This window comes from Mesoplodon bidens (assembly GCF_964165515.1).
Source record: "Mesoplodon bidens genome assembly, chromosome: 2".
NCBI lineage: Eukaryota > Metazoa > Chordata > Mammalia > Artiodactyla > Ziphiidae > Mesoplodon > Mesoplodon bidens.
Genome location: NC_138177.1, coordinates 83014688 through 83041642, shown reverse-complemented (window position 1 = coordinate 83041642; position 26955 = coordinate 83014688). Strand labels below are relative to the sequence as shown.

Here is a 26955-nt window from a genome sequence, read left to right as displayed (position 1 = left end):
TTCATAATAAAAGGTCAAAAAATTAAAAAAAAACAACAGAAAATATATTTCAAATAACCAGTCTCCGAAAATATATACTTGGGAAGATATTAACTCTGCCCTTCTCTGGGTTGAAAGATTATTTTCTCCTTTGTGCTTTTTTAGTATTTTCCAAAAGCTCTATAAATGTATGCTTTCTTATTAAAAAAAAGGGGGGGGAGGGGGTGGGGACTAGACGAAGTGAGGCGGGGAGGGGGGAGAAAAACACACAAATTAAAAATCTCAACAGAAAAGGGGGAATGTGTTGTTTTAATCTGTGTCCTGTGAGTTTTCTGTTTATAGTGTTAATGTTCCCCATAAGCAGGGATTTCACTGTGTTTTGACAAGAACCCCTACGGCCCTACTGCACTGCCCCAGTTAGCTTGCTGTGAGTCTGTAATCTCCAATGGGGAAATACCCTTGATAAATTTAGGACCTACCAAGAACCTCTTAGTTTCAGCACAAATGAGAAAAGGGAAAGGCAGAATGATGACTAAGAGGAAACACGGTGGGGGAGGGGTGACCATGACCTCCCAATGGGGAAAACAGTCAGAACTGAGAAAAGACAGGAAGAACAGAAACCTGAAAGAACATCTGTGGGCCTAATGGCAACCTTCAGTTCTCAAAAGCCCCAGGGACTGGCCTGAAGGCAGGACGTAGGTCACTGGAAATACCAACAGGAATCACTTAGACCAGAGCTTCCTATTTTAGGCACCAGAAGGGTCGGCATGAAATGTCATCGTGGGCAGACCTGAATCCCTGGATTGAGAATCCCCGGATTGGGGCAGAGTGTGAAATACAATATCCTGAGGAAAGGAGGGGACGAGCCCCATGGCGTTCAGCAAGGGCCAGGCCACATCTGGACTTCTGCATCTGGTTCCATTTGATCACAGAGCTTTTTTTTTTTTTTTTTTTTTTGGCCATGCCACGCCATGAGGGATCTTAGTTCCCTGACCAGGGATCGAACCCGCACCCCCTACAGTGGAAGCACGGAGTCTTAATCACTAGACCACCAGGGATGTCCCAGAATAAACTTTTATTGAGGCCTCCTGGGAGACAAGCCGTGAGGATAGCATGGTAAAGAGAACAGGACCTGTGCTCACTCATGGGGCTACCCATCTAGTGAATTTGAATACATTAAGAGTGAACAAGTGACAGTGTTCGCTACAGTGAACATAATAACCAATGATAAATGAATTTCCATGAGTATAAAATCAGAACGGGTAGTTCATAATTACTCATATATGAATAGGTATGCCAGGTGGTAACATGTGCTATGAAGGGGCTGGGGAAAGGGGATACAGAGTGACTAGGGTGCCATTTTAGTTAAAATGCGCTAGGAATGCCTCCCTGAAGAACGAGATAGATGGACATCTATGGTCAACACATTCCAGGTTACGAGAACAGCAAGTACAAAGGCCCTGGGGTGTCAAGGAAAGCAACCATTCATTCCTTATTCAACCAGTATTTATTAAGGGTGTCATGTCAGTGGCTGGAGATACAAAGACACAGCACCTGTCCTCAAAATGCTTATGGTATAGTGGAGAAGAAATGAAAATAATTATTACATTATGTGCTTTATACAGAACCCCTGGTGATATAGGAGAAATCAGGCAAGGCTTCCTGGAGGTGGTGCTGAGTAAAGTCTTAGGAATGGGGTGAAGACAGGGGAGAAGCCACAGGAGGGGTGCATTCCAGGAGGAGAGGGTAGCATAAGCTAAGGCATGGAGCTCGGACTCAGGGTGGCAACACAGCATCCCACAGCTCATCGGGCACCAGAGGTAGGGATAACAACTAACTATAGGGCACGCAGGAATGAGGGATGGAGAGGGAGCTTAGGGCCACACTATGTGAGAAGTTCAGAGAACTAGAGCTTTTCAACAAGGAGAAAGGGCTCCCTTCACATGTTTGAAAGGATATGACTCAGACTAATCTTGGGTTGTTCTCGGGCAGACCTAAAACCTGAGAGGGAAATTACAGGGAGGAGGAACTTTTCAACAACCAGGGCTGCCCAAAAGTGGAACTGAGGGCTGTGGAGGCAGTCAGCTCTCCCTCCTGGGAAGTGCTCTGGCAGAAGTCAGACGCAATCTGTCAGGGAGCCGGATATAAACGGAATAAAGGCTGCACCCACAGGGTCTGAGAGGGGGCCAAAGGGTGGTTCTGTTCAGAGACAGGAAGGGCTCATCCGTGGGCTGTGCGTGGTAAGGAAGAAGGGGAAACCAGAAAACGCCCTCCAGGCAGGAATCCTGGGTATGGAGCCGGCAACAGCCCGAGATCCAAGGTGCACACTGCAAACCCAGAATGAGATCCAGGCGCTGCCAGGGATCCTGCCTTGCCGCACCTTGCGACCCCCAGCTGCCCCTCGGGCCTCTCCCGGGTGAAGATGCTGTGTACAACAGCAGATACTGACAGAGGATGCTTCTCTGAGTTTGCCATCAGCACCAGGACCCACGAGGTAAAGTGGGTGGGCCTGCAGTGAACGAGGATGATGCTCTGTACCGCACGCACATCCATCATGGACCCCGCAGAGCCCTGCCACACCCCCAGGCAGTCTCTGCCCTCAACCTACTGGCCCAGGCTGGCTGTACCCCCGTCTCTCCTTACCTGGCTGCTTCACAGTGACTTCCGTGCGCCCCGAAACCTCCTCTGCCAGCTTGTACCAGGCATAGTTGGGGCTCAGCAGCCACTCTTCCACATGGCAGTAGTAGCTGCCGCTGTCGCTGACCTCGGCTCTCTGGACAGTGAGGCTGAACAGACCCCCGGACACGTGCCTCTCAAACTGCAGCCTGGCTCTCAGGCCCTCCTCCTCGGCGTAGGTGCCGTACTCAAAGGCGGAGTTGTGGGTGGTTTTGAGGATGAGCTTGCCGTCGGCGTCCGAGGGCTTGTGGACGTACCAGAGCACGGCGAAGTGGGAGTTCTGGCTGGTCTGGGACTTGACTGAACAGTTCAGCTGGATGGGCCTGTTTTCCACCAGGGTAAGGGTCCTCTTTGATTTGCTCACCTGCAACTTTGTCACTGCAAAGGAAAAGGGGGTGCTTCAGCAGAATCACCACACACGCCTGGAAATGTGGCCCAAGTCCCACCTCCAGGCTCCCCGCCTGGTTTTGTCCAGCACGGCTCCTAGAGAACCAGACACTGATGGGCTTCCCCCAAAGCACGGCTCGGCGTGAGGACAGCAGAACAGAGCCAATCGCGCCCCAAAGAACCCTCTGCTGGCCTCCTCCTTGCCTCTCCCTGGCTCAGGTCCTCGCCGTCTCTCCTGCCAGCTCTCCCTGCCATCATATGGCCGCCAGGGGGATCCGGCAAAAACACACCCAGCCTGTATCAATTCCCTGCTGAAGAAGTTTAATGGCTCCCAACTGCTTATAGACAAGAAAAAAAATTCCTTTCACGTACAAAGTCCCTCCTGGATCTGGCTCTCACCTCGCTGTCCTCACTCACCTCCAAGCCTCCCCCGTCACACCCACACCACACCACACCACACCTTCCCATGCCGCTTCTCCCTGAGCTCGGTCTCTGCTCAGCCGTCCTCCCTGCCTGTCTCCTACCATCTCCCCTCCGACCCTTCTCCCTACTCACCCTCTAGTCCTCCTCTCCCTCACTCCCATCCCGCTGGGTCAGATGCCCCTCTTCTGTGCTCCCATCAGCACCCTTACGCATCTTCAGCCTGTTTTTCCTTACGTCCCTCCCATGCTATCCTTGAGCTCCCCAAGAGCAGAGATCAAGCTTATTCCATTTGATCTGCAAATATTTAGAGTGTGCCCACTCTGTACCCCTCATGAGGCTAAATGCCGGGGGTGCTCTGAAGAATAAGACGGTCCTGCCTGGAGATGTTCTCATCACCGCAACCCCGGATTCGGGCTTTGGAGAGCACCCACTCAATCAACGTTTGCTGGGATGTGTGAGTTACTGAGTGAGTGAGTGGGTGAGCGAATGAGAGTGAGCTGGAGAAATACAGTAGCAGGTGGCTGGAGGATGCTGGGGTGCTCTTCCTGGAGGATGGGAAGAGAGAAGGCAGAGAAGAAAATGACAAACAATGGGACAGAACAGAGCCAACTCCGGCCTCCCCTTCCCCTCACGATCCTGCTCCAAAACCAGAAGGGCGGGCAGACTCCAGAGGGCCACCCTACCTGCTAATTAATGACCATGCTCTCCTTTAAGGTGGCAAGAAGCCACGGTCTAATGAAATATATCTTATGAAGGTAATTTGAGATCTCACCCATTCCATCACTATTATACTTGGCTCTGCTTCCCCTACCCACCATCCTCCCCCTACTGAAAAAGAGAAAAAAGGAAAAAGTCACAATTCCAAGTTCCTCTTACGGAACTAATAGTAAAAGCATCATCCCACCCTCACCTTTCTCTTTACACTTCACTTGTCGAGGACTAAATCACTCGTCAGCTGAGAAAGGAACCCAGGACAAGGCACAGACCCTGACAGGGAGAGCAAGCTGGGCTTCCTCCAGTGACCCTGCCCAGAGGGGAGGCCAGAACAGGTTGGCCTGGGCCTTTCTCCAGCACCTCTGCTGGTCATCTCTCTTGATCTAGACACAGGACTGAGCCCACTGGTCGTGTCTGGGCCTCCCCGTCAGTGCTGGCTAGCTGGCTCACTTAGAGCTTAGTGTGGAAAGACAGGATCAAGGTCTGAGTTCCATGCACCAAGGCAACTGAAACTTCTGAAAGCCCCAGACTGTCACCTGGGCACTGGGGTAACCCACAGACAAAGGTTCTGAGTGGCTGAGAGGATTCAGCGAGCTAAGTACGGCAGAATCGGGTGCCGTACCCGATTCAATACCATGACTACAAAAGCAACTCTGAGGCTGTTTCCCGGTGCTAAATCAGGGGACACTCTTCACAAAAGAAGCTGGATTCACGTACCTACAGACCTGCTCAAGCCATCAAGAATGCATGCGGCACCCGTCTGAGAGAAATCCCCTGGCCCATGACCATACCCTTCTGGTTTCATCTTTTTTGGGGAACAAGCCCAGTCTCCTGCCTTCTCCCTTCTTCAAACGCACGAAGTCCTCCAGGGCACTGGAATCCAGGGCAGGCTTTACCAGCAAGCACCCAAGCTCTGGAAACTAGATTCACCTTAGCTTGCCAGTCGACTTTTCATATCCGCTGCCTCTAATACTTGAAACAACCAGTTCCCTTTTCATTCCTTTCCAACCTGATTCACCGCATGCAAATGATATCTCTATCAGAGCAAACGACACCACCTGAATTATCTGGTTCTGGGCCCAAAAAACTGGGTTGTTCAGTGCAGAGTAGAAAGAGCTTTAAAATGTATTATTAATTGGGGCCAGATTATTTTTGCAACTGTTACTAAGGAAACCTCCATTGCTATAGTAACCGCATATATTAAACTGGATGCCTATGACTAAACTTCCGCTCAGTCACATGGTCTGAGAACAAGAATCCAAGGAAGAGAATTGTTTCAAAGCATTTCCATTTTTTTCCCTCCTTCCCACGTCAAAATATTGGGAAGTGTTGAAAAGCTGGAAAGAGAGGCATTTTTGAAATTTGGTGCATGTCTGACAGGTAGGCAAGGGGTCAGCTCCTTTTCTACGCTCTGAATTTCCTCCAGCTTCTCAAGGACAGGGAGGACCTTTCCTGAAGCCCAGGGGAGACAGAAGCCTGCACAGCTAATTAGGAAGCACTCACACATCCTGCCCAGCACTGCCCTGGGCGGTGTGCAGCCTGCTGGCACCACCTTCCTCCGTGGGGTCAGGAGAGCCCAGCCCCCTTAAGAACCGTAGGTATTCTCATCTGCAAGATGAGAACAATCACAGCGTGTACCTGAGAGGAGTGCTATGCAGATGAAAAGCAATACTCTACAGTAAGAGTTTAGCACAGAACCTGCTCTATAATAAACACACAGTACATTTTCACTATCCCCCTTTCTTTTCCGTTTCCGGGCTCAGTCCCATGTTCAAAGCTCCATATTAGATCGAGAACTGCCAAACCTAAGTGGCAAACTTGCTACTGAAAGTATTGTCCACGGACTGGCAGCATCCATGTCGCCTGGAAGCTTGTTAGAAATGCAGACTCTTGGGCCCCACCCCAGACCTCCTGAACCAGACTCTGCCTTTTAACAAGACCCCCAGGTGACTCAAATGCACCTGAAAGCCCGAGAAACCTTGGACTTGGCTGTGTGAGTGAATGGACTTAGGCAATAAACACAAAGGTGAAAGACAAGATGCTGAGGACTTGGTTGATCCCCAACAGTGAGTCAGCAGGAGGAAGAGGCAGGAAGAAGGGTGTGAGGCTGCGGGCCAGGCCCCACCCTTCAGCACCCCACCTGCGAGCACAGACTCCAGCACACCCAGCAGCTGCCTTCTCAGGTACCTCACGACTTCCAGAGCGGGGCTGTACCCTGCTGGAGGGAAGGGCCCTTTCTTTCTGCATCTGGAGAGTTTCCTTCTGAGGCCTCCGATCCCCTGTGGCCGGGCAGCATCAGCACCACCTGGGGTGGAGACGCTGCCTCACAAACGCCACAGGTGAGGCCCAGAGACCTGCGGGCTCACGTGCCCTCCAGGTGATTCTGATGCGCTAAGTTTGAGAAGCCACAGGTGTGGCAGTGAGGGGGCCACAGGTAACTCTAGAGACAGCAGTTTCTGTGCAATGGTGCAAGCAGCAGCCAGAGGGTAGCATACAGGCAGTGAGGGAGCAGAGGGAGCAAAGGAAGACTCTGTTCTTTATTATAGACCCGTGACAGTACTCAGTCATGTTAGGTGGAGAGGGGGCCAGTGGCTGGACAGCAGAGAGTTTTCAAACTGAGGGATGCAAGTCAGCCAAAAGACTGGGAGAGAATGAAGGAAGAGCTGTGGGTTAAGTGTGTGTGCGTGCGTGCATGTCCATGTCCCACCTATCCTCATAGAAGGAGGGTTACTGCCTGCCTGTGTGTGTGTGTGTGTGCGTGCGTGCATGTCCATGTCCCACCTGTCCTCATAGATGGAGGGTTACTGCCTGCCTGTGTGTGTGTGTGTGTTCATGTGTGCGTGCATGTCCATGTCCCACCTGTCCTCATAGAAGGAGGGTTACTGCCTGCCTGTGTGTGTGTGTGTGTGTGCGTGCATGCATGTCCATGTCCCACCTGTCCTCATAGAAGGAGGGTTACTGCCCTGTCTGCCTTACCCATCTGCAGACACTGCAGTGACCCTTGCTCACTGACTCCAAATAGGTGCACCTGGTGTTACCATGACAACGAGGCCTGAGGTGCGGGAGGAGGGGTGGGGACTCCTCTAGGGCTCCTGCTCTCACGCTCACTATCTGTGAACAGCCAGCGGGCAGAAGCCACATGCACCCGGGATGGAAGGAGAACCCCAGGTTCTCCTGAAAGAAAGGAGGGGCCAATGCCTCTGAAGGATGGGGCAGCCTGTCACCTACTGGACTGTGACAAGGAGAGCCACTGTCACAAGCCCTGGACTCCCGGAAGTCAAAGAAAAAGCCCTCAGCTCTGCCAATCTGCCAGGTCAGCAATAAGAAATTGGAGAGAACGGATTTGGCAGCATCCAGAGGGTACTGAATATTCATCCTGACTGCCCATCAGTAAAATCCCAGCAGAATACACCCACTGACAAGTCAGCTTTCTACACCGGAGGCTGTCCTCCTGGAAGCGTGTTTATTGCCTCGTCAATTTTAACGTGCAGTATTTAATAGCCAAACCAAGATACAGTTGTAAATATCTGGAATATGAGTGCTGACATTTCTCTTATTCCTCTGCATTTAGGGAGATGTAATTGGAGGGTGTTTTGGGTGCTAAAGAAAATCAGAAGGAAGCAAAGCAATGCTTCACAATTAAAAGAGAAAAGAATTGATTAGGAGCTAAGAATCGAATATGTTGAACTGGCTTAAAGGCTTGCCTAAATGCCCCTTGTGGGGTCACACTCCGCCATCGATGGCAGTAAGGCGAAGCCAGATCAACAACAAAACAGGAGGGATGGCGTTCCGTGAAGATGACCTTAGGGATGTGCATTTGGAACAGGAAGTCTAGAATGGTCAATAAGAGATCCACAACACATTCATCAGGCCATCCAGCCAGAGATTTTAAAGAAACAAATACCCGTGATGTGGTCAGGTCAGCAAGCGGCTCTGGCAAAAGGACTGGTCTGGGGCACAGACCACACAGAGCCTTTTTGGAAGCTGGTGACATAAGCTGCGGAGGGCTGATAAATGGACTGGCATGAGCGAGCCAACGGTCCCTGGGTTTCTGCTTCATGCTGTTGGAATAAGAATACTGGACAAAATCATCTTCTAAAAGGGTTGGGGCGGGGGGGGTTCCCTGATGGCGCAGTGGTTGAGAGTCCGCCCGCCGATGAAGGGGACGCAGGTTCGTGCCCCGGTCCGGGAAGATCCCACATGCCGCGGAGCGGCTAGGCCCGTGAGCCATGGCCGCTGGGCCTGCGCGTCGGAGCCTGTGCTCCGCAACGGGAGAGGCCACAGCAGTGAGAGGCCCGCGTACCGCAAAAAAAAATTAATAATAAAAAAATAAATAAAAGGGTTGGGGGCAGGGGGAGGGCGATGATATTCCTGTGGAGAACACCAGAGCAGGGATAAGAATCCATGTTTTGAGAGGCAAGATATGGAAGGAGAGCAGAAAGAAGCCAGCACTGGGTTGAGCTCTGGTGCCCCCCAAGCCTTAGAGCCACCTGGTGGCAGAAGTTAGAAGAAATAGAGGCATTCGAAGAGGCACAAAAACTCCTACACCATTAGCAAACCGTGTCTTGAGGAACCTCTACAGGGACCTTGTGACCCCAACTTAAAAAGAACAAATTTAAGTATTTGCTAAAGGGGCTCAGGGATGGTAAACCAGAGAGAGCAGGGATTAAATCAAAGTATATGGTACCAAAGAGAATTCCTGAGGAAAAAAAAAAACTACCATAATAAAATAAAATGAAGAGCCTGGACTCTGGAGCCAGACTGCCTGTCTGGATTTGCATCTTGCCTCTGCCGCTTATTATGAATCACTGGAGAATTTATTTATCCTCTGTGTCAGTGTCCTCACTTATAAAATGGGTGAAGCTAGCACCCCCTCATGGCATTGCATGAATTAAGAACGAAGAATGTTATTGTATATAAAGCATTCAAGGTGGTAATGGGCATGCTACAAAAGCTCAGCAAAGATTAGCTACTATCGTTACTGTTGTTACTTCTGCCGCTACAGGTGCTGAGACGCCTCCACACAGCACTCTACAAAGAGAAACCGCTTCTGTAAATGATACTATTAACTGAATGCTGAAAGGATAATTTTTTTCCCCTTTTTTGGCTGCGCCGTGCAGTATGCAGGATCTTAGTTCCCCAACCAGGGATGGAACCCGTGCCCCTGCAATGGAAGCGCAGAGCCTTAAACCACTGGACCACCAGGGAAGTCCTAGAAAGAATAATTTTTTATGATATGGCCTTAAAAAAGGCCGAAGTCTTCCTCTCATCCACCCCAACTGCTTTTTAATAAAGTTCATACCTGGGTTCCCATCCCCACTTCGCACTCTCTATCTCTTGACTCCGCCAAGTCCCAACCTCTCTGAGGCTCAGTTACTCCATTTATAAAATGGGAAAGCAGTAGCTTCTTCCCAGGGCTGCAGCAAAGGTGACTGAGGTCATCTGCACCAAGTGTCCAGTATACTCTCCGGCACGCGGTCAGCCCTCTGGTATTTTTCCACTTCTACTTCCCCCAAATAAAAGCACCAGTACCAACCAGGGTGTGCGGGTAAAAGAGTAAAAATGAGCATGAAGCCCTTTGGAAAATATTAAGTGCTCAATGCATAAATATTTAATCAGGAGAGATTGTAACACTTAAGGAGGATGCACTCTCCCTGGTGCCACAGCCCTTCCCAGGGGCCGCGCCCGCCCAGCCTCAGCACCCCCCTTGCTCTCTGCGGCCTCCAGAGGGCCAGCCAAGTGCATTACCATGCACCTCTGAGGACAGGCCAAGCACCCTGGTGCTCGTTCCCAAGTTTCCCACGCCAGCTGCTGCTAGTTCTCGCTTTACAGTGAAGTCACAAACAAACTGACTCAGTGTAAGCCACGGGAGACGTGAAGACAGTCCTCAGAGCAGATCCTGGGTCCCCTAACTATTCTCCAGGGGGCAATAAAATGATGTAATGGAAAATAGAGATATATGGACATCAGAACGACCTAGGCTCCAGGCTTGTTCCACTCTGTTTTTCATCTGACAAGCTGGTTTGCCTCCATCAAGGCTCCTATACACTGGGAGCCTGGGTTTCCTCACTAGCAAAATGGGCATAAAAGTATCTATATTATTTCATTGCTGGATAAATTTAAAAAGAAAACAGAGGTGCTAAGCACAAAGCCTGGCACCCAAGACGTATTTAATACATTTTTGCCCCTTTTCCCCTTTAGTAGCACCATGAATTGATCTGAATCCAAATAACTAGAACCTTCAATGACCTAACTCCATTTTCTTCCCTGAGGCACTCCAGCCTTAGATTCTAAGTCGTAAGACAAACAAGCAAATGGTAGGGATTTATTCAAAAAGGCAAGGCTAGGCAAGGTCCCGGGGTCAGCACTTCCTCTACCTTCTGTAGCTGGAACCACGTGACGGGCACCAAGGAGGCTCCCAGCCCGACCCTGAGGCCAGAGGAGACCACAAAGGGTGCAATTACTCAGCGAGGCAGGCAAGCGAGTCCCTCGGCACTTTCCACAACAAGGGTTCACACGAAATGGGGTCTCTGCTTAACCTTCCATTAACCTGAAAATCCACTTCGGTAGAACAGCCTCTTCCCTGGCATCTCGTTGTCCAAGTTTAGGCTCTAATTGGCCAAGGAACTGTCCCATCATTTATACAGTTCACTTGTTCCAAACTGGTTCGATACAGACTCCGTTATGGGGTTAGAAGAGGCGAAGGATAAGCCCAGACATTGCCATTTCGTAACCTCGCGTTGCTGAAAATAACAAGCACTGTGACCATCTGCAGTGGTGGAGCAGACCGGGTGGGGCACACATCATGGCTGTGAGCAGGCAGAAAAAATCCTTTTTGCAAACCATCTTTGCAAAGTGCGTGGGGCAGAAAGTCAGAAAAAAGTCTTTGCAAAGTCACCTCCCATTCAGTCCCCACCCTTCGTTGCACGCATGACTGTGCTCTCCTGCTTGGGGCCAGGCAATGGAGGGAAGCAGGAGCCAGGGCCGGGGTCCACCCTCCACCTGCTTCCACCCTAACCGGAGACAGGTACAGACACGGAGGAAACCACAAGAGCAGCACTAACTTACCTTCTCCCCCGCGTTAGGGGAAGGGCCTGATGAAGGTGAGTGTTTGCAGAACGCCCCCTGACTAAGGCTCCCCAAATGAGTGCATCCTTATCACCTGCTGCGAGAGACACTCCGCCTGCCTGCTCTCATGCGCTCAAACCCAGGGCAGGGGGACAGGGTCTGGGTCAGGGCAAGTGTCGAGGAAGGAAGGACAAGGATTCAAACCTTGGCTCCATTCACCAGCTAGGCAACCCTGGGCTGATCACTTAATCTTTCCTGAGGCTGTTGTGAAATTCTCATAAAATAATCAACCCTAAGCACCTAGCACAAAGCAAATACTCAGTTAAGTACCTGTTATTTTCCCTTTTGCCTCCGAGGTTCCTTGTCTGCAACCAGTGGGGGGGAGGGACGACAGTGGTACCTTGTTCACATCACTGTTGCAAGGATTATAGGAGATGACATTGAGAGACGGAGCTTTCTGCAAAGCAGTCTAGTTGGCCTGCACACTTCACAAATATCAACGTCTTCACACACATGCGCACGTGTGCGTGTACGGCTGGGAAACTATTCTAGATTAAAGGAGTCTAAAGAGACATGACAGGGACTTCCCTGGTGGCGCAGTGGATAAGACTCCGTGCTCCCAATGCAGGGGGCCCAGGTTCGATCCCTGGTCAGGGAACTAGATCCCACATGCATGCCACAACTAAGAGTTCGCATGCTGCAACTAAGGAGCCAGCGAGCTGCAACTAAGGAGCCTGAGAGCCGTAACTAAGACCCAGTGCAACCAAATAAATAAATAAATTTTAAAAAAAGAAAAGAAACTGCCAAATTATTATAAATAAATAAATAAATAAATAAATAAAAATTTAACAAATTTTAAAAATTAAAGAAAAATAAAGAGACATGACAACTAAATACAATGTGTGACCCCTGACTGGATCCTAGAAGGAAAAAACACTATAAGGGGTGTTTTCGGGACAACTGGGGAAATGCTGGTACTGTCCTATAATCACGTCAAATTCCCAGAGTCTGATTACACTGTTGTGGTCGGGTGGGACAAAGTCCTGATCTTCAGAGATACAGACTGAAGTATTTAGAAGGAAGTATCCTGATGTTGGCAACTTACCCTCAAATGGTTCAAAAACAACAAAAAATTACACACAGAGGGAGAAACAAACATGGTAAGATGTTAACAACTGGTCATCACGAAAAGGGAATACGAGTCTTGCGACCTCCTACATATCTGAAATTTCTCAAACTAGAAAGTTGGGCAATAAGAGCAGCCGGGCCGAGGGCTCAGCACACAACACTTCCTGCCTCTCTGCGGCTCTCTTCAGCCAGAGCAGGCGTGGGGGACCCCGGGACCCTCACCTGGCTGCAGCACCCTGATCTCCAGCAGGTTGGAGGTCCTCTCGGCCAGCCGCGTCCAGCTGTTGTTGTAGTTCCTCCGCCACAGCTCTGCCACACACTGGTACTTGCCCGCCTCCGTGTCGCTGGCTCGGCTGATGCTCAACCGGACGTTGTTACTGGACTCAGCCTTTTCAATGGCCGTTCGGGTCCGGAAGCTGGAGGACCTGTCTCCCCACTGGACTCCTCCATCCCGGGTAAAGGTCACCAGGTCATGGAACTGGGTGGTGCCCACCGGCTGGAACCGCCACGTCACTGACACGGGGACCCGGGCGGGGTAATGGGGTTTGATGATGCACTGCAGGTCAAAGGAGTCACTGTAGGTCACCCCCGGCGTGCGGGAGATGGCAGTGACTGCAAAGCCCGTTTCTGGAGAGAGAGCAGAGAAACTCAGGCCAGAGGAGACACTTGGCTTTCTCAGGGCCATGTGACGCGGTGACAGGGCTCCTGGCAAAAGCTAGCAGGACAGAGCAAAGGCTCACACATGGGGCTCTTTGGATGCCCAGGCCCTGTATTACTTTTGCTAGTGTGACACACAAACCCAGCAGTTCACAGGACCCCACAGAAAGAGGCTGGCAGCAATCCTCCTTAAGCAGCACTAGCAAACCCTTCCAGATGAACCCTCATGTGGATTTGTGCTGGATCAGTCCCACTCACAGGGACTGAGTGCATGTAGGCGGGGCCATCCCTAGATATCTTGGGATTCCGTGCTGAAACAGGAGAAAAGAGCCCCAGGGCCGATTTCCTTCATCACACTCCGGTGGATGCACCCTGCCCCAGCCTGGACAGCCCCTGTGCCTGGCCCACCACTGCATCAGTGCCGGAGCAGGGGAGGCAGGTGGAGCAGGTGCCTGTGCTCCTCGGGCTGGGCAGCGCCGGCTTGCTCTCCAGTCCCTCTTCTACCCACCCCACCACGGAATCCAGGGCAAAGAGGCAGCGAGGGACCCACAGCAGGAAGGACTGACCTTCACCAAGTAGGACCTGGGGTGAGGTGGGGCCCTGCAGGTGCACTAGGCTGAGTCTCTCTATATTCCAGCATCACTAATCCCCAATACTGACTCCTCAGTAGAAGTGATCAGAGTCCCTTCAGCCTTGAAATACGACTGTTAACACATTCGTTATGATCATAAAACTGAGAGCAGCCAGTATTTCCTGAGCACTACGGGCCAGGCATGGTGCCAACTGCTTGGCTTTCATCACACTTCATTGAATCCATCACCATTTTCTTACAGATGAGGAAACTGAGGCCCAGAGAGGGTAGATAAATTGTCCACTATCAAGTTGCCAGCAAATGGCAGTCACGCTACAAATCTGTGTGCCACTGATTCTGGGGGACTTATTAGGCTGCTTTACTCCCAGGAAGCATAAGACAGTGGTTAAAGGCACAGACCCTGGAGCCAAATGCCCAACTATGTGATGTTGAGCAAGTTACTTAACTTCTCTCTGCCTCTATTTCCCCATCTGTAAAATGGGTCCTCGTGAAGATTAAATGAGTTAGTATTTATAAAATACTTGGAATAGTACCTGACACACAGTATATACTATATTTTGTTAAATATGTAGTTTGTTTAAAAAAAATAGACATAAAGGAAAGTACTTTAAACTTCATAGGTAAAAAACAAGGCACCGAATGAATCTTTCGGCAGAGCCTGGCCAGAGCCCCTTGGTAAGCTCTGGCTATGGGAACCACAGACATACGGTGAATATGAAAAAACTCAGAGGACAACCTGATGCTGTAAAATTACTTCTAACCCTAACCACCCCTCAGACATTTCTAGCCTCACAGGATGGGAAAGACTCCCTCTGCTGGACACCCAGGAGTTTCCTCACAGGTTCCATTTCCACGTGTCCACATAGGATACTGAGCAGAGGGCGACATGGGGAGTGAGCTGACCTGGAAACTCAACCACTGGATGAGGTTGCCAGAGACAGAAATCTGAATGGGATGATGAGTGCAGAAAGCAGATCAACCTTTTGGATTAAGTTTATGGAAAGTAAAAATAATTCCAATCTGGGGTGAAAAAGGACTTTGTTGGGGGCAAAACCACTTGGTGTTGCCACCTTTACTGGGGTAAGATGGTCCAAAGCACCACCAGCCCTACCTATGAGGAAGGTGGCAGCATGGTCCCAGGGGTGGGATGCAAAGTCACTGAGGACAACTTATGTCACAGTCTCTTAACAAACAGAAACACCTAACATGACAAGTTATGTCCCCAGCAAAGTAGCAGACTGGTCTTCTAATATACTGATTCTATTAGGCAGATAAATGTTGATAGAAGCCTCTTTACCCTGTGAGAAGCAAATCTAATATTCTTTGGTTTTAGCAAATTCCAAGGTATCTTTTTTTTTTTTTTTTTTTTTCTTTTGCGGTACGCGGGCTTCTCACTGTTGTGGCCTCTCCCGTTGCGGCGCACAGGCTCCGGACGCGCAGGCTCAGCGGCCATGGCTCACGGGCGCAGCCGCTCCGCGGCATGTGGGATCCTCCCAAACTGGGGCACGAACCCGTGTCCCCTGCATCGGCAGGCGGACTCTCAACCACTTGCGCCACCAGGGAAGCCCCAAGGTATCTTTTAATTTCATGCTAATCAGGAAATGGCTTTCTTTAGGAAGAGCCTTATAGAGGAAAAGGTAAAAACACAGGCTTTGAAAAAAAAATTTAAGACAGATTGCTGGTTTCCTGGGTTCAGATTGTGTGTCTGTCACTTAAAAGCTATAGTCCTGGGCAAATTAGCCAATTTGTCTCACTAGGCTCCTTGTAAAATGACAGTGTCTATCTGTAGGCTAGGTGAGGATTCCAAGGGACAATTAAGCTTAAGTGCTTACACTCAGCCAGGAAGGGTAGTAAGGGCTAAATAAATGGCAAAAGGTGATTTTCTACCCTTCTCTGCCCTGCTCTGAATTTTTAGGAGGGCTGAGCCCCTGGACAGGAGGGCCCGGGGTGCAGGAGGGAGAGGATTTGCTCTCGCTCTTCCAGGTTAATTTTGGCAGTGGCCTTTGTTGCTCCACCTGGGGCCACCACTCCCCTGGCCAGAATCCTTACAACTTCACTCCTACCACCCAGACCAAGGAGTAGTAACAGCACTCAGCTGTTGCCCATCCCCAGGGCCCACCACGGAGAACCACTGTTGGTTCCTTGAACCCCATCCACACTTCCATAAATACTTTCTTCAATCAAACCCTTTGGAAGGTGCCGTCTATCTCCTACAAGAGTCTTGACATGGGAGCATCTCCCCAACGGTCCCACGAAAAGACTGCCGAGCTTACTTACCGAGAGCCGTGATGGACACGAGGGTGCTGGCCCGGCGTTCCCCCACGACCTGCCACTCGCCATCTACTGCCCGCACCCATTCGGTCACGTGGCATTCGTACTGGCCCTCGTCCTCCCTCCTGCTGTTGAAGATGCCCAGGCTGAACGAGTTGGGCTGCACCTGCTCCATCTGGACGCCCCCAAAGCTGCTGCGCTCCCAGTAGGACGTGCCAGGCTGCACGGTGCCGTCCCGGTCCAGCCACATGATGTTGCTGCGGCGGTTCTGCCTGTCCACCAGCTGCCAGATGACGGAGAAGCGGCCTAGTGGTCTACCTGCTGTGCGGATGCTGCAGGAGAGGTGTAGATTCTCACCCTCCAGGACGACGCTGGCATTGCTGGCCACCTCCACCGAGATGCTGCTCTCTGTGCAGAGGGAGAGAGGGCCACGCTGGGGCTTTCTGGGCTCCACTGAGCCCTCCCCACTGACATCAAAGGAGGAGGGGTACAAATGTCACTCTATTCAGGTACAAGGGGACCTTGGAGGATGCAAGCACTCTGACACTTGCTGCTGCTGCAAGCCCTGGCTGGTTCTGGGTTTCGCTCCCTGTGATTTTAGAGCTGATAACCTAGGAGGCCCTTTACTGGATACAGAGATAACGTGTGGGATCATGAGCATCTAAGACCTGAGACTGAATCAGAACAGAAAGACATTACCCTTAGGGCACAAAGCAATTCATCAGGCCCTCCATATCCACCGCTTCCACATCCATGGATTCAACCAACCATAGATAGAAAATATGCCAAAAAAAAAAAAATTCCAGGAGGTTCCAAAAAGCAAAACTTGAATTTGCTGTGCACTGGCAACTCTTTACATAGCATGTACATTGTATTAGGTATAAGTAATCTAGAGACGATGTGCACAGGTTATATGCAAATCCAACGCCATTTTATATAAGGGACTTGAGGAGCATCTGCAGATTTGGGGCGGTCCTGGAACCAATCCCCGTCGGAATCTGAAGGATGACTGTAATGTGTTCAGTAGGGTTCAAGAATTTTTGACTTGGATTTTCAGTAAGTTGAATACCTTGAAAATTCTCCCATAATTTAGGGCTACAGCAGTCAAATAAAAGCTGAACATCCATACATGCCATTTGAGTCCTTCAGGGCAATATCAGGAGGTAGAAAAAAAAAAGTGACAGGAAGTATTTGGAGGACAACACGTGCTTGCTTGGGTGTGGGCAGTAATGGAGCACAGATGGCCTCACTGCACAGCGTGTGCGGGGAGCAAGCTTTCATATTTTCATTAACACACAGGAACAGACCAAAGCCGGCGGCTCGCCTTCCTGCTGCTGTCCACCTTCAGCCCTGGGGTTCCACTGCTCTTGACCTTGACTTTCTGCCAATCAAACTCTGGGATAAGGATTCCTCTCTCCTTCGCTCCTCACTTAGCTATAGGAACTCCCTCAATGGAATTATTTAAGCTCTACATGCCTTCTTCTATGAGATAGGGAGAGTGCTACATTGTGCAGTTTTTCAAAGATTAAAAAGTAAATGAGACAATGTCTATAAATCACCTAATACGTAGGTTTTCAAAAACTGGTTACCATGATCATAATTAATTTTACTACTCCCATTAACTCTTTGTTTTTATAAAGAGTGTGGATACTTTAATCTATCTTAATTATGCATAGATTATTTTGTATATTTATCTATAGAGCTCCAAAAGCCCTTAAGTATTAAAAAACAGAAAGTACCAGACTAATTCGGCTCCAATTTTCTGGGCACCATCCACATGAAACACATACATCAATTTTAAATCAATCAGTAAATCAAATCCCAGATTAAGAGGCACACCCAATTACTGAGGGGAAAAGCATACCTACAACCGTGCATCTGAATCAATCTTTTCTCCCATGTGTTTCCCCCACAGGCAGAAACATGCAAAGATGAGCACTGAGCCCAGGCATGGAGCTCTTGCTATAGTGAACAGGTCTGCCACCCATTCCGGATTGGCTTGTTTCACATGAAAAATGGTCCGGACAGACAGGGTGGGGAATAGGAATTTTCCCAGGAGCCATACCCAGATGAGTCATGGAGATGACGGGGCTCCTGAGTAGCTACATCTGTAGCAGGAGTGGCTGAAAGCAAGGATTTGGAGGCAGGCAGACCATGCTCAGGCCCAGGTCTACTGCTTCGTAACTCTGCAGTTTTGGGGCTCTTACTTAACCTACCCAAGCTTCCATTTCTTATGTGCAAAATGGAGATACTAAGAGTCCTACTTCTTAGGGTCACGACACTGAGAGTATTAGATGGGGTGATTATTTTTCATCATACTCATTAATAATAACAATATTCCTCTTCAGATTAAAGACTCATTAATGACTCACTTCCAGCGTTATCAATTCAAAGCGAGGAATTAAAGAAGGGCAACTTCGGCATCAATGGGAAAAAAATCCCTTTGCTTGCCTTAAGCAGAAGAATGACTTACAGGACATCACTCCCAACCCCTACTGTCACCCCAATGGGCTCTATCTTCTGTAAGCCCTGGCTTGTTTGTTACAAGGGCTGCTGTTTGGTGCTCTGTTACTTGAGCAAGCCTGGAAAAACCACGCAGTTAGATGTGAAACTACAAGAAGCAAAACCATTCCGCAGCCCAGGCAAAGGCAAATGCAGACACGGAGCTGACTGCCCGTTAAAGACTATTTACAAGTGTTCTCAGGCCTGAGGAAAGGCAGCCAACAATTTAAAACTCTCTGGATTAAATGAAAACTAGGACAGAACTAATGAGAATCTGAGTGCACGGTTACAAATGAAATTTCAAATCAGGAGGCTGATGACGGAGCACAGGCTAAGCGCAGAGCAGTGAGTCTGGAGTTAGAAGCAAATACTTCCCATGCGATGCAAGCTCGACCGACCGCTATCAGACCGGCTCAGCCACTTCCCTGTATGGTGCTCTGGCCTCTTCAGTCACAGGATGAATAGAATACTGGCCTCTCCAAGGATTGGAGGGGTGGGAGTGGAGAAGGAGATGATACACGCAGAAGCACTTTGGGCTCTTGAGAGGAAAAGCGCCATTAAAATCCGAGTTTTTATTATCACCATTACCGATGTGATCACTGTTGTTCTTTGGTAGACTTACCCAAGTGGCCTTGGGGCAGGATCTGGTGGTGCTGGGGGACTTTAACTACCCAGTTATCTGCTGGAAAAGCAATATAGCAGGCCACAGATCATCAAACAAGTTCTTGGAAGGGGATGGGGGAAATCTCTTAGTACAAAAAAATAGGGAAGTACACAGTGCGGCTGCCCTTCACGGGATCCTTATAGAACAACGAGGAATTAGTTGCAGATTTAAAAGTAGAGAGACCGTGGTTAAGGCAGGCGCAGTCCGACAGGAAAATACTGAAGAGAGCGGGCATCCAGTTTAACAAATTCCATTCTACAAATATTCAGCAAGCACCTACCCTACGCAAAGCATCATGCTAGGCATTGCAGGGGGAAACAGTCTAAGAAAGAAAAGAATTTCAAGATGAGATGTGTGTGTGAGAGAGATTTTTTTTTCAAAAAAAGCACAAAGGAAAGTCATCCTGTTGGTGAGAAAAGAAAAAAAGAGTGGCAAGACCCCTGTTGTCTGTTTCCTTTCTTCACACTTGAAACTATATTAAATATGTAAAAGTGTAAATAAAAATGAAAAGGGAATCATTACAGGGCTAAGAGAAAGAACAGCTTGAGCAGTGGAGAAAAAGGTTAAAGGTTAGTTTAAAAACTTCACCATCTTGCTTAAAATCAGGGCATTCTAAGCGTTCTCAGTTTACTAGAAACAAAACTATGAGAGAAATGAGATATTGATGAGAACATCCTGATACCATGGATAATTAAACCCAACATAAGCAAACACAGGCAGTCCCCCGAGTCTCCAGTCCTGACTGATACCCACCCAGACAATGCCAGCTAGAAGGAGGCGGGGAGCCCACCTAAGCAGCCTTGGAAATAAGCTAAGCTTTAAAAGGCTGTGCTCCAGGAAGATGTGAGAGGTCCCATCCACTGACTTTTAAGAACCCAATTCCGATAGGGGATAGACAATTAGGGTAATGCCAATCCCTATACCTCCAAAACCCAGAGAGCAAACCTTTCTTAATAATGCACTTTAGCATTTAAAATCCTCCCATAAAAGACCAACCCTCTTAAGTGAGATTTCAAGACAGGCATCCACCCACTTCTTCTGGGACTTAATTCCCACACAGGAGCAAACAGCTGTCCTGGATTCCTGGTTGGCATCCAGGCTGAGCTGGCACTGCAGGCGTTTACACAGAGCTGCTAACGCTAGGATCTGCCGTGCCCCTCTCCAGCCTGCAAACATACACCCGACGCCCTGCCTACCAGGGTGGGGGGCGGGGGTTGCTAAGCGTGGGCAGGTGAGCTGGAGAAAGGAGGGGGGGTAACAGGTTTTCTCTGCCAGCTCTGACTGAACCCGCCCCGCCCTGCCCTGCCCTCCCCATAGCTCTTCTCCCCTCCCCCGACTTCTCTCAGATGGTGCTAGCTACTGAACCAGACCAGCAGGAGGAGAAGGAAGCAGCACATCTCTCCACTTACTGATGGGGAGGACGATGATGGGGATGTTCTTGGGACGCTTGCTCTCCTTGTCGATGAATTCCCCGGTGACCGTTTTCTCTCTCTCTGTCACGCGACAGTTGTATTTCCCACTGTCCTCCTGGCGGAGGTGGTAAATCTTCAGCACGAAGACACTGTCGCTCTCCTTGGCCACTTTGAGTTGGCCCCTGGCCTCCCGATGGGTGAACTCACTGTTGAGGACCGGAACAGCGTTCGGCCCCATGCTGGCGATGAGCGAGCTGTTGAAGGCCCAGGAGACGGCGAAGTAACGGTCGGGAGCGTTCTGCCCCTCCAGGATGCACCTGAACTCCACCGGTTCACCTACCGTGTACAGCCGCTTCTCGGTCTCCAGCCGAACGGTGAACTCTTTGTCTGAGAAAACAAATAACAAAACGGATGCATTCTGGGTGACCGAGGGCCCCAGCTCTCCAAACTGCATCAGCAAATTCCCACCACCCACACCTCCTCACCAAGCTGACTACTGGGAAGGCACCTCCACACTTCTCTTGAGAGAAAAACTCTCGAATATCACAGACAGAACTCAAAGGGAGCCAGACCCAGAGAGTCTAAAGGGCTTGCTATCCCAATTAAGTCGACAGGGCTCTGTTTGCAGCGTATAATGCCCTAGGTTAGACTCTGAGAACAGCAAGCAATATCACTCCTAATTTCACTTGCACAGCAGATTACAAAGGTCCATCCTTGATCTATATGCCCAGAACTCCATTAAAGCATCAGGATTACAAATATTTTCAGTGAATATTATAGACATGACCCTGCTGAGACTTGTGAGACAAATTACCCAGTGCCCCAGGTGCTGATCCCAATCCAAATAAACATTCTATCTATCTATCTATCTATCTATCTATCTATCTATCTGGAGAGAGAGAGAGAAAGATGTCCTCCACCCCCAGGTGAATACTGGAAATAAGACACAGGTAAGACAGTCCCTAACAAAACTGCATAGGAATAGTGAAAACTAATGTTTTTCACTAATCTATCACCTGTCAGATCAAATCTCTAGAAAGATGGAGTGGGAAAGTACCTACTTCCAAGGACAGCCAGATGACCTCTGAAATGGTCAATGAACCCAAGCACCCTTCAAAGAGCTGGGAGTTGAACCAGGCATGGGGGTGGGGTGGTGATCAAAGAAGGGCTCATCGCCACTAACTGTCCCACACACCATGTAACGGTGCGTGGTGACTGTCGATGCCGTGAGACAATGATCATATCTCACAGGCACCCGTGGCAGAAGACAAAGGAGTGAAGGGTCCTGGAAAACAGAGTCACAGAGCCTTGGGTGGGAGAGGCTGCAGTTGTAAGTACTGCCCAAGCCCTGCCCCTCCCAGTTCTAGCTCTATTCCTCTAAAGAAAACATTGACTGGAGAATCGCATTTACAGGGATATTTGAATTCCTTGTACATCCATTAGCTCCAATCTCGACTGTCTTCCCCACACTGGCATTTCCAAGCCGTTACCACTATCTTGAAGTGGTATCTTATCTCTAAGGCCCTTGCCCCATTCTTATCCCCCTATCCCATGCACTCTTCAAGCACATGAGAATCCTATTTCCCTAAAAAACATAGCAATCACAAGAGTGCTGCTTCCACATTCCTATTCTCCAGCTCACGTTTGGCTTTGTACCCACCTGTTCCTCAGGCTCTCCATCTCCTCCCCTCCCACATGAGCCAGTGCCTTGCCCCTGATACCCATTTTCGCTAGTGAATCAGCTTCCTCCTTTATTACCCAAACTTCCTGATAAAGCGAATTACCCTCAACGACTCCAAGGGCTCACTTCTAAAGTGACAGCTGATGCCTCAGCTTCCCTTCCCAAAAGAACAAGCTGAGAGACCTGGGTTTCACTCTGCCAGCCTCTGCCTAGACGCATACACCCATGTGGGATGGAGCCCATGTCATTTGCCAGATACTGGCTTTCTGGTCAACCAGATTACAGTAATCTATACCTCAACATCAGAGATTTTAGAAAAAAAAAAAAAGCACCCCTTCCACATAAATGCCACTGAAGACATGCAAACAGGTGCCCTGGACCTCAGACTTCCCAATTCCTCAGAGTTAGGCTGGCTGCAACAGCAGTGGCTGTCTTCTTTTGGCAGCCAAAGAGTCTTCTGATCTCACAGGAATCTCCCCATGGGGCTTGGTGAAGCTTTCACATTCCCAGGTTGAAGATGAGATTCAGGGCAAACCATACTCTTTTCTGCACAGCCATTTGCCCTTGTTATACCCAGTCAATTAAACCTCCATAAATCAATTTATGCTTTTTCCAACACCCCCTCACTCCTCAGCTCACTGAAATTTGGCTTTGGGCCTTCTCCCACACTTCACTGACCCAGCAAATGTCCCCAATGACACCCCCTGCCCATCACAACCAAAGGCGTTTCTCAAGTATGTTCTAGCCTCTGGACCAGCTCTCCTCCCTTGGGTCCATGACACCATCCCCCCTGCTTCTTCTCCCGCTGGCCTGACCACTCTGTCTCTCGAACCTGCTCCCCTGACCACCTCTTACTGCCACAGTTTTCCTGGGCCCTCATCGCTCCCAAGCTCAGCCTCTGAGTGCCACATCTGATGACATGCTGGGTGCTTCATATGCTGAGCATCTCTATGAAGGTCCGCTTGCGGGATGGACTCCTTGACCAAAATTTACAAGAACAAATGCAAAGACACCCAGTGCTGCCACTGAAGGGGAAGCAGAGGCTCTCAAGCAAGACTTGGCACATTGCCTCATCCCTCCTTATCACAGTTCCAGGTATCCCCCCGAGCCCCAGCCTCGGATTCCTCCTTCCACAATACTCTCCATTCTGTTGCCTCGAGCACCCACTGCCCGCTTCCTAGGTCACTGCCACTGAGCTAGCCCTGGCCTTATCAGCCCTTCCCTACCTGGTCTCCCAACTTCAGACCCAACCTGTTTAGTCAACACTAGGTGGCCTCCACGGTTGTTCCCTTCTAAAACCCAGGCCTGATTGTGTCACTCTCTGCTTAAAAATCTCTATTCCCTCCTCCAAACGTTGGCAGCAGTGGTTTTCAAGCTATGCTCAGGCGGGGCGGTAGGGGGGGAGACCTTCCTTTCCTCATACAAAGTCTTTTGCTGCCCAGTACGGAAAACATTTGCTTCAGGCAAAGGGGGAACACCGCGGCCCTCATACGCCCTCCTCAAGCACCCCATTGTGTGCACCCATGCACATGAACACACACACATGCCCGCCCACAAGCGACCGCTCAGTCACCTCTACAGGACTCCTAAGGTTCTAAGGAGAACAACTTGAAATGCTTGGACCACAGGGTCAAGGCCAAGCTCACGTTCCAGCATGTGGGCTTCAGGCCACCTTTCCTATCTCCTCTCACCATTCCTATCTGGAACTCAACATCTGCTCACCCTTGACTTCCCTGTGCTTGCCAAACAGGTCAAACAATTCTGTACCTTTATGCTTCTCCTCCTGATGTCTGCTCAAGCTTCAAGACTCAGCTCAAGTCACCAAATGTGTTGGTTTTCCTGAATTTTCCTCAACCACCCCACCCAGGGAAAACATTGCTGTAAGAACACTTTACATTCACCATGTTCCCAGGGCACCCTTCACTCAGCCACTGGCTTTCACATCTGTAGTTCCCTGAGTGCAGGGACCAAGCGTTATTCATCTCTGAATCCCCGATGCCTATCGCCACACCTGCAGCGTTGCAGAGACTTACTAAGTGTTGACTGAAATCAACTAAAAGAAGGACAACACTGGGGCTACAACCACTGAACCAGAACAGCACAGACACAGAGTGAAGTCATCAGCTATTTTTTTCACCTAGTTTTCCCTTTGCTGGCTTCGTCTGGATACATTTGCTGGGCAAATTCAAAAAAAATCCTCATTCCAAATTGGTAAGATTAAAATAAAGAAGATTAACTGATGCAACCTAATTTGAAAGCGCTAAGACTTAAAATTTGGCCCAGACTTTTGAAGCTGCTCTTAAAACCATCCAGGAAGGGAAGAGATAAATATGAAATAAAGTGCCTTCTGTAGGTTTAGTACCGGAAGTTCCAGAAGCTATTAAATGCTCTGGGTCCTACAGAGCAGATAAAGTGCTCCCAGCGCAGGAGCCCAACCCTTCTTGTAAAAGCCCTCACACCCATTAGATGTCCAGAGGATCGCTTCTGCCCTTTTACCTCTAGATCTGCGCCTGACAAACATAGACAGTGGAAGTGTACTGAAAATCCAGCTTCCCAGGTCCCACCCCAGAAGCCTGATTCAGGAATCTGTACTGCCTGGGCCTGGGAATCTGTGCTATTAGGTAAGTCTGAAGCACACCCTTAGGATGAAAAGAACAGGTGGCAGGAAAGCTATGCAAAGACCAAGACCACCACCACCTGACTGGAGCAAATGGGATGGGGTGGGGTGGCGGGGTGTCAAACTACAGGTCCTGAAGGGGGCCCCCCACCTGTGCCTCAGACGCCCCAGCTCACCTCCCACAAACCACACCTCCGCTCACCAGGACAAGGGCAGCCCCTCACTGAAGGTGACCAGCAACACAAGGAAAGGCCCTTGGGCACTTGCTGCAGCTCCATGACAGCACACCACCACCTTCCAACCAAAACCAGGGAACAGAAGGCCCCTGGAACACCCGCCCCCAGCCCAGCTGAGGCAGTCAAGCAATAGCTTTTGGCTCTGGTCTAGAGCCCAGCTGGACTCAGGGGTCGGGGGAGTGCAGCCTGAGAAGGTCAGGGCTTGGGATACCTGGGCCCTATGTACCCCGAGTACTTGCAGAATCGCCAGAAGAGTCTGCACAGCCTGTCTGACCACCCTCCCTGCCAGACAGAGAGTGGGGACGAGAGACTGACCGGTGGGCTGGACGTTGACCACAGTCCCCTCGGAACGCTTTCGGGTCATCGGGTACCACGAGCCGTCTGGGTCCTGGATCCACTCGGTGGCCTCGCAGTAGAACTCGCCCTGGTCGGAGGGCTGCAAGTGGAAGACGGTGAGGCGGAAGGTGCTGCTCCCCAGCTTGTCCAGGCGCACCTCCCCCAGGCTCTGCCTCTGCGCGTAGTCGCTGCTCGACTGCAGCACAAAATCCCGGCTCAGGGCAATGACCTCCACCGGCTTCTCGCCGCCCCGCTGCCGTAGCCAGGCCACAGACAGGTGGCTGTGCTGCAACGTCTCCGTGGCCACCTCACACGTGAGCTCTAGGGGGTCCTGCTCCACTCTGTGCAGAGTGTGGTGCACAGCAGTGGACTGCAGGGAGTCCGGGATCACTGCAACACAGGAACAGCCATGGGACACGGTCACAAAGCCACAGATCTTACACTTGTGGGGCTGAGCTCCCACCCACCAGCCTTCGACAGTCCCTGTGTGGCTATGGAGGACCCTAGATGGCACAGAAACCGAACGAATTTTCTGTTTGGATTTGGGCTGTAATTTTTTGGCGCTTACACTTACCTGGTTGATATCTCAATAACACTCAGATAAAAAGTGAGTCGGGGGCAGAGGGATAAATTCAGAATTTGAGATTAACAGATATATACTACTATATATAAAACAGAAAACTACAAGGACTTACTATATAGCACAGAGAACTATATTCAATATCTTGTAATAACCTATAATGGGAAGCAATCTGAAAAAGAATATATGTGTGTATAACTGAATCACACTGCTATACACCTGAAACATTCTAAATCAACTATACTTCAATTAAAAAAATACATAAGTAAAATAATGTTTGTAGACTTAAAAGAAAGTGGGTCATATTTCAGTTTACATAATAAATGAACTCCCTGAAAATAAAATGTAAAAGGAATTCTGTGTCAAGTCAAATAAGATTTTGTTGTTCACGGTAGTACTGCTTCCAGACATTTTAACTTGGCTTCTCACTGAACTTCAAACAAAAAGAGTTCCTGGAACTTTGAGTTTCACATCTTCTATACAACTTGCTCATTTGCTCCCTTCTAGCCACCCCACCCCCATGTCAGCAATGCAATACTCTAGGAAGGTTATTTCTTCTTCTTTTTTTTTTTAAAAAAAGGACTTCCCTGGTGGTGCAGTGGTTAAGAATCCACCTGCCAATGCAGGAGACACGAGTTCGAGCCCTGGTCCAGGAAGACCCCACATGCCACAGAGCAACTAACCCCATGCACGACAACTACTGCGCCTGTGCTCTAGAGCCCACAAGCCACAACTACTGAAGCCCATGGCCTAGAGCCCGTGCTCGGCAACAACAGAAGCCACCACAATGAGAAGCCTGAGCACCACAACAAAGAGTAGCCCCCGCTCACCACAATTAGAGAAAGCCCGTGCACAGAAACGAAGACCCAAAGCAGCCATAAATAAATAAATAAATAAAGGTTGTGGTAGAGAGAAGCAGCAGCATCCTCAATTTTTTAGTAGGTTTAATTTTCATATTATTCATGTGTCAACATGTGTCATATTCGTGCGCTGGAAGGAAGCCATGGTATGGGGATGAATCAGGCAAGCGAT

The 26955-nt window shown here is 49.6% G+C and overlaps 1 protein-coding gene across 6 annotated transcripts in view; it reads right to left on the bottom strand.

Annotated features, from left to right (window-relative positions):
* Positions 1–26955, bottom strand: part of IGSF3 (immunoglobulin superfamily member 3) — a 98953-nt gene that overhangs the window by 10930 nt on the left and 61068 nt on the right. For 2 of the 6 annotated variants that reach the window (XM_081225172.1, XM_081225169.1), the window contains exons 4-9: positions 25323–25733; positions 20471–20860; positions 19020–19079; positions 15902–16303; positions 12598–13002; positions 2623–3033 (exon numbers count right to left, since the gene is read on the bottom strand). In XM_081225172.1, coding sequence (XP_081081298.1) covers positions 2623–3033; positions 12598–13002; positions 15902–16303; positions 19020–19079; positions 20471–20860; positions 25323–25733 — 2079 coding nt within the window. The remainder of the gene's footprint in view (positions 1–2622; positions 3034–12597; positions 13003–15901; positions 16304–19019; positions 19080–20470; positions 20861–25322; positions 25734–26955) is intronic. The other 4 variants (XM_081225173.1, XM_081225170.1, XM_081225174.1 and 1 more) reach the window with 2 other exon arrangements.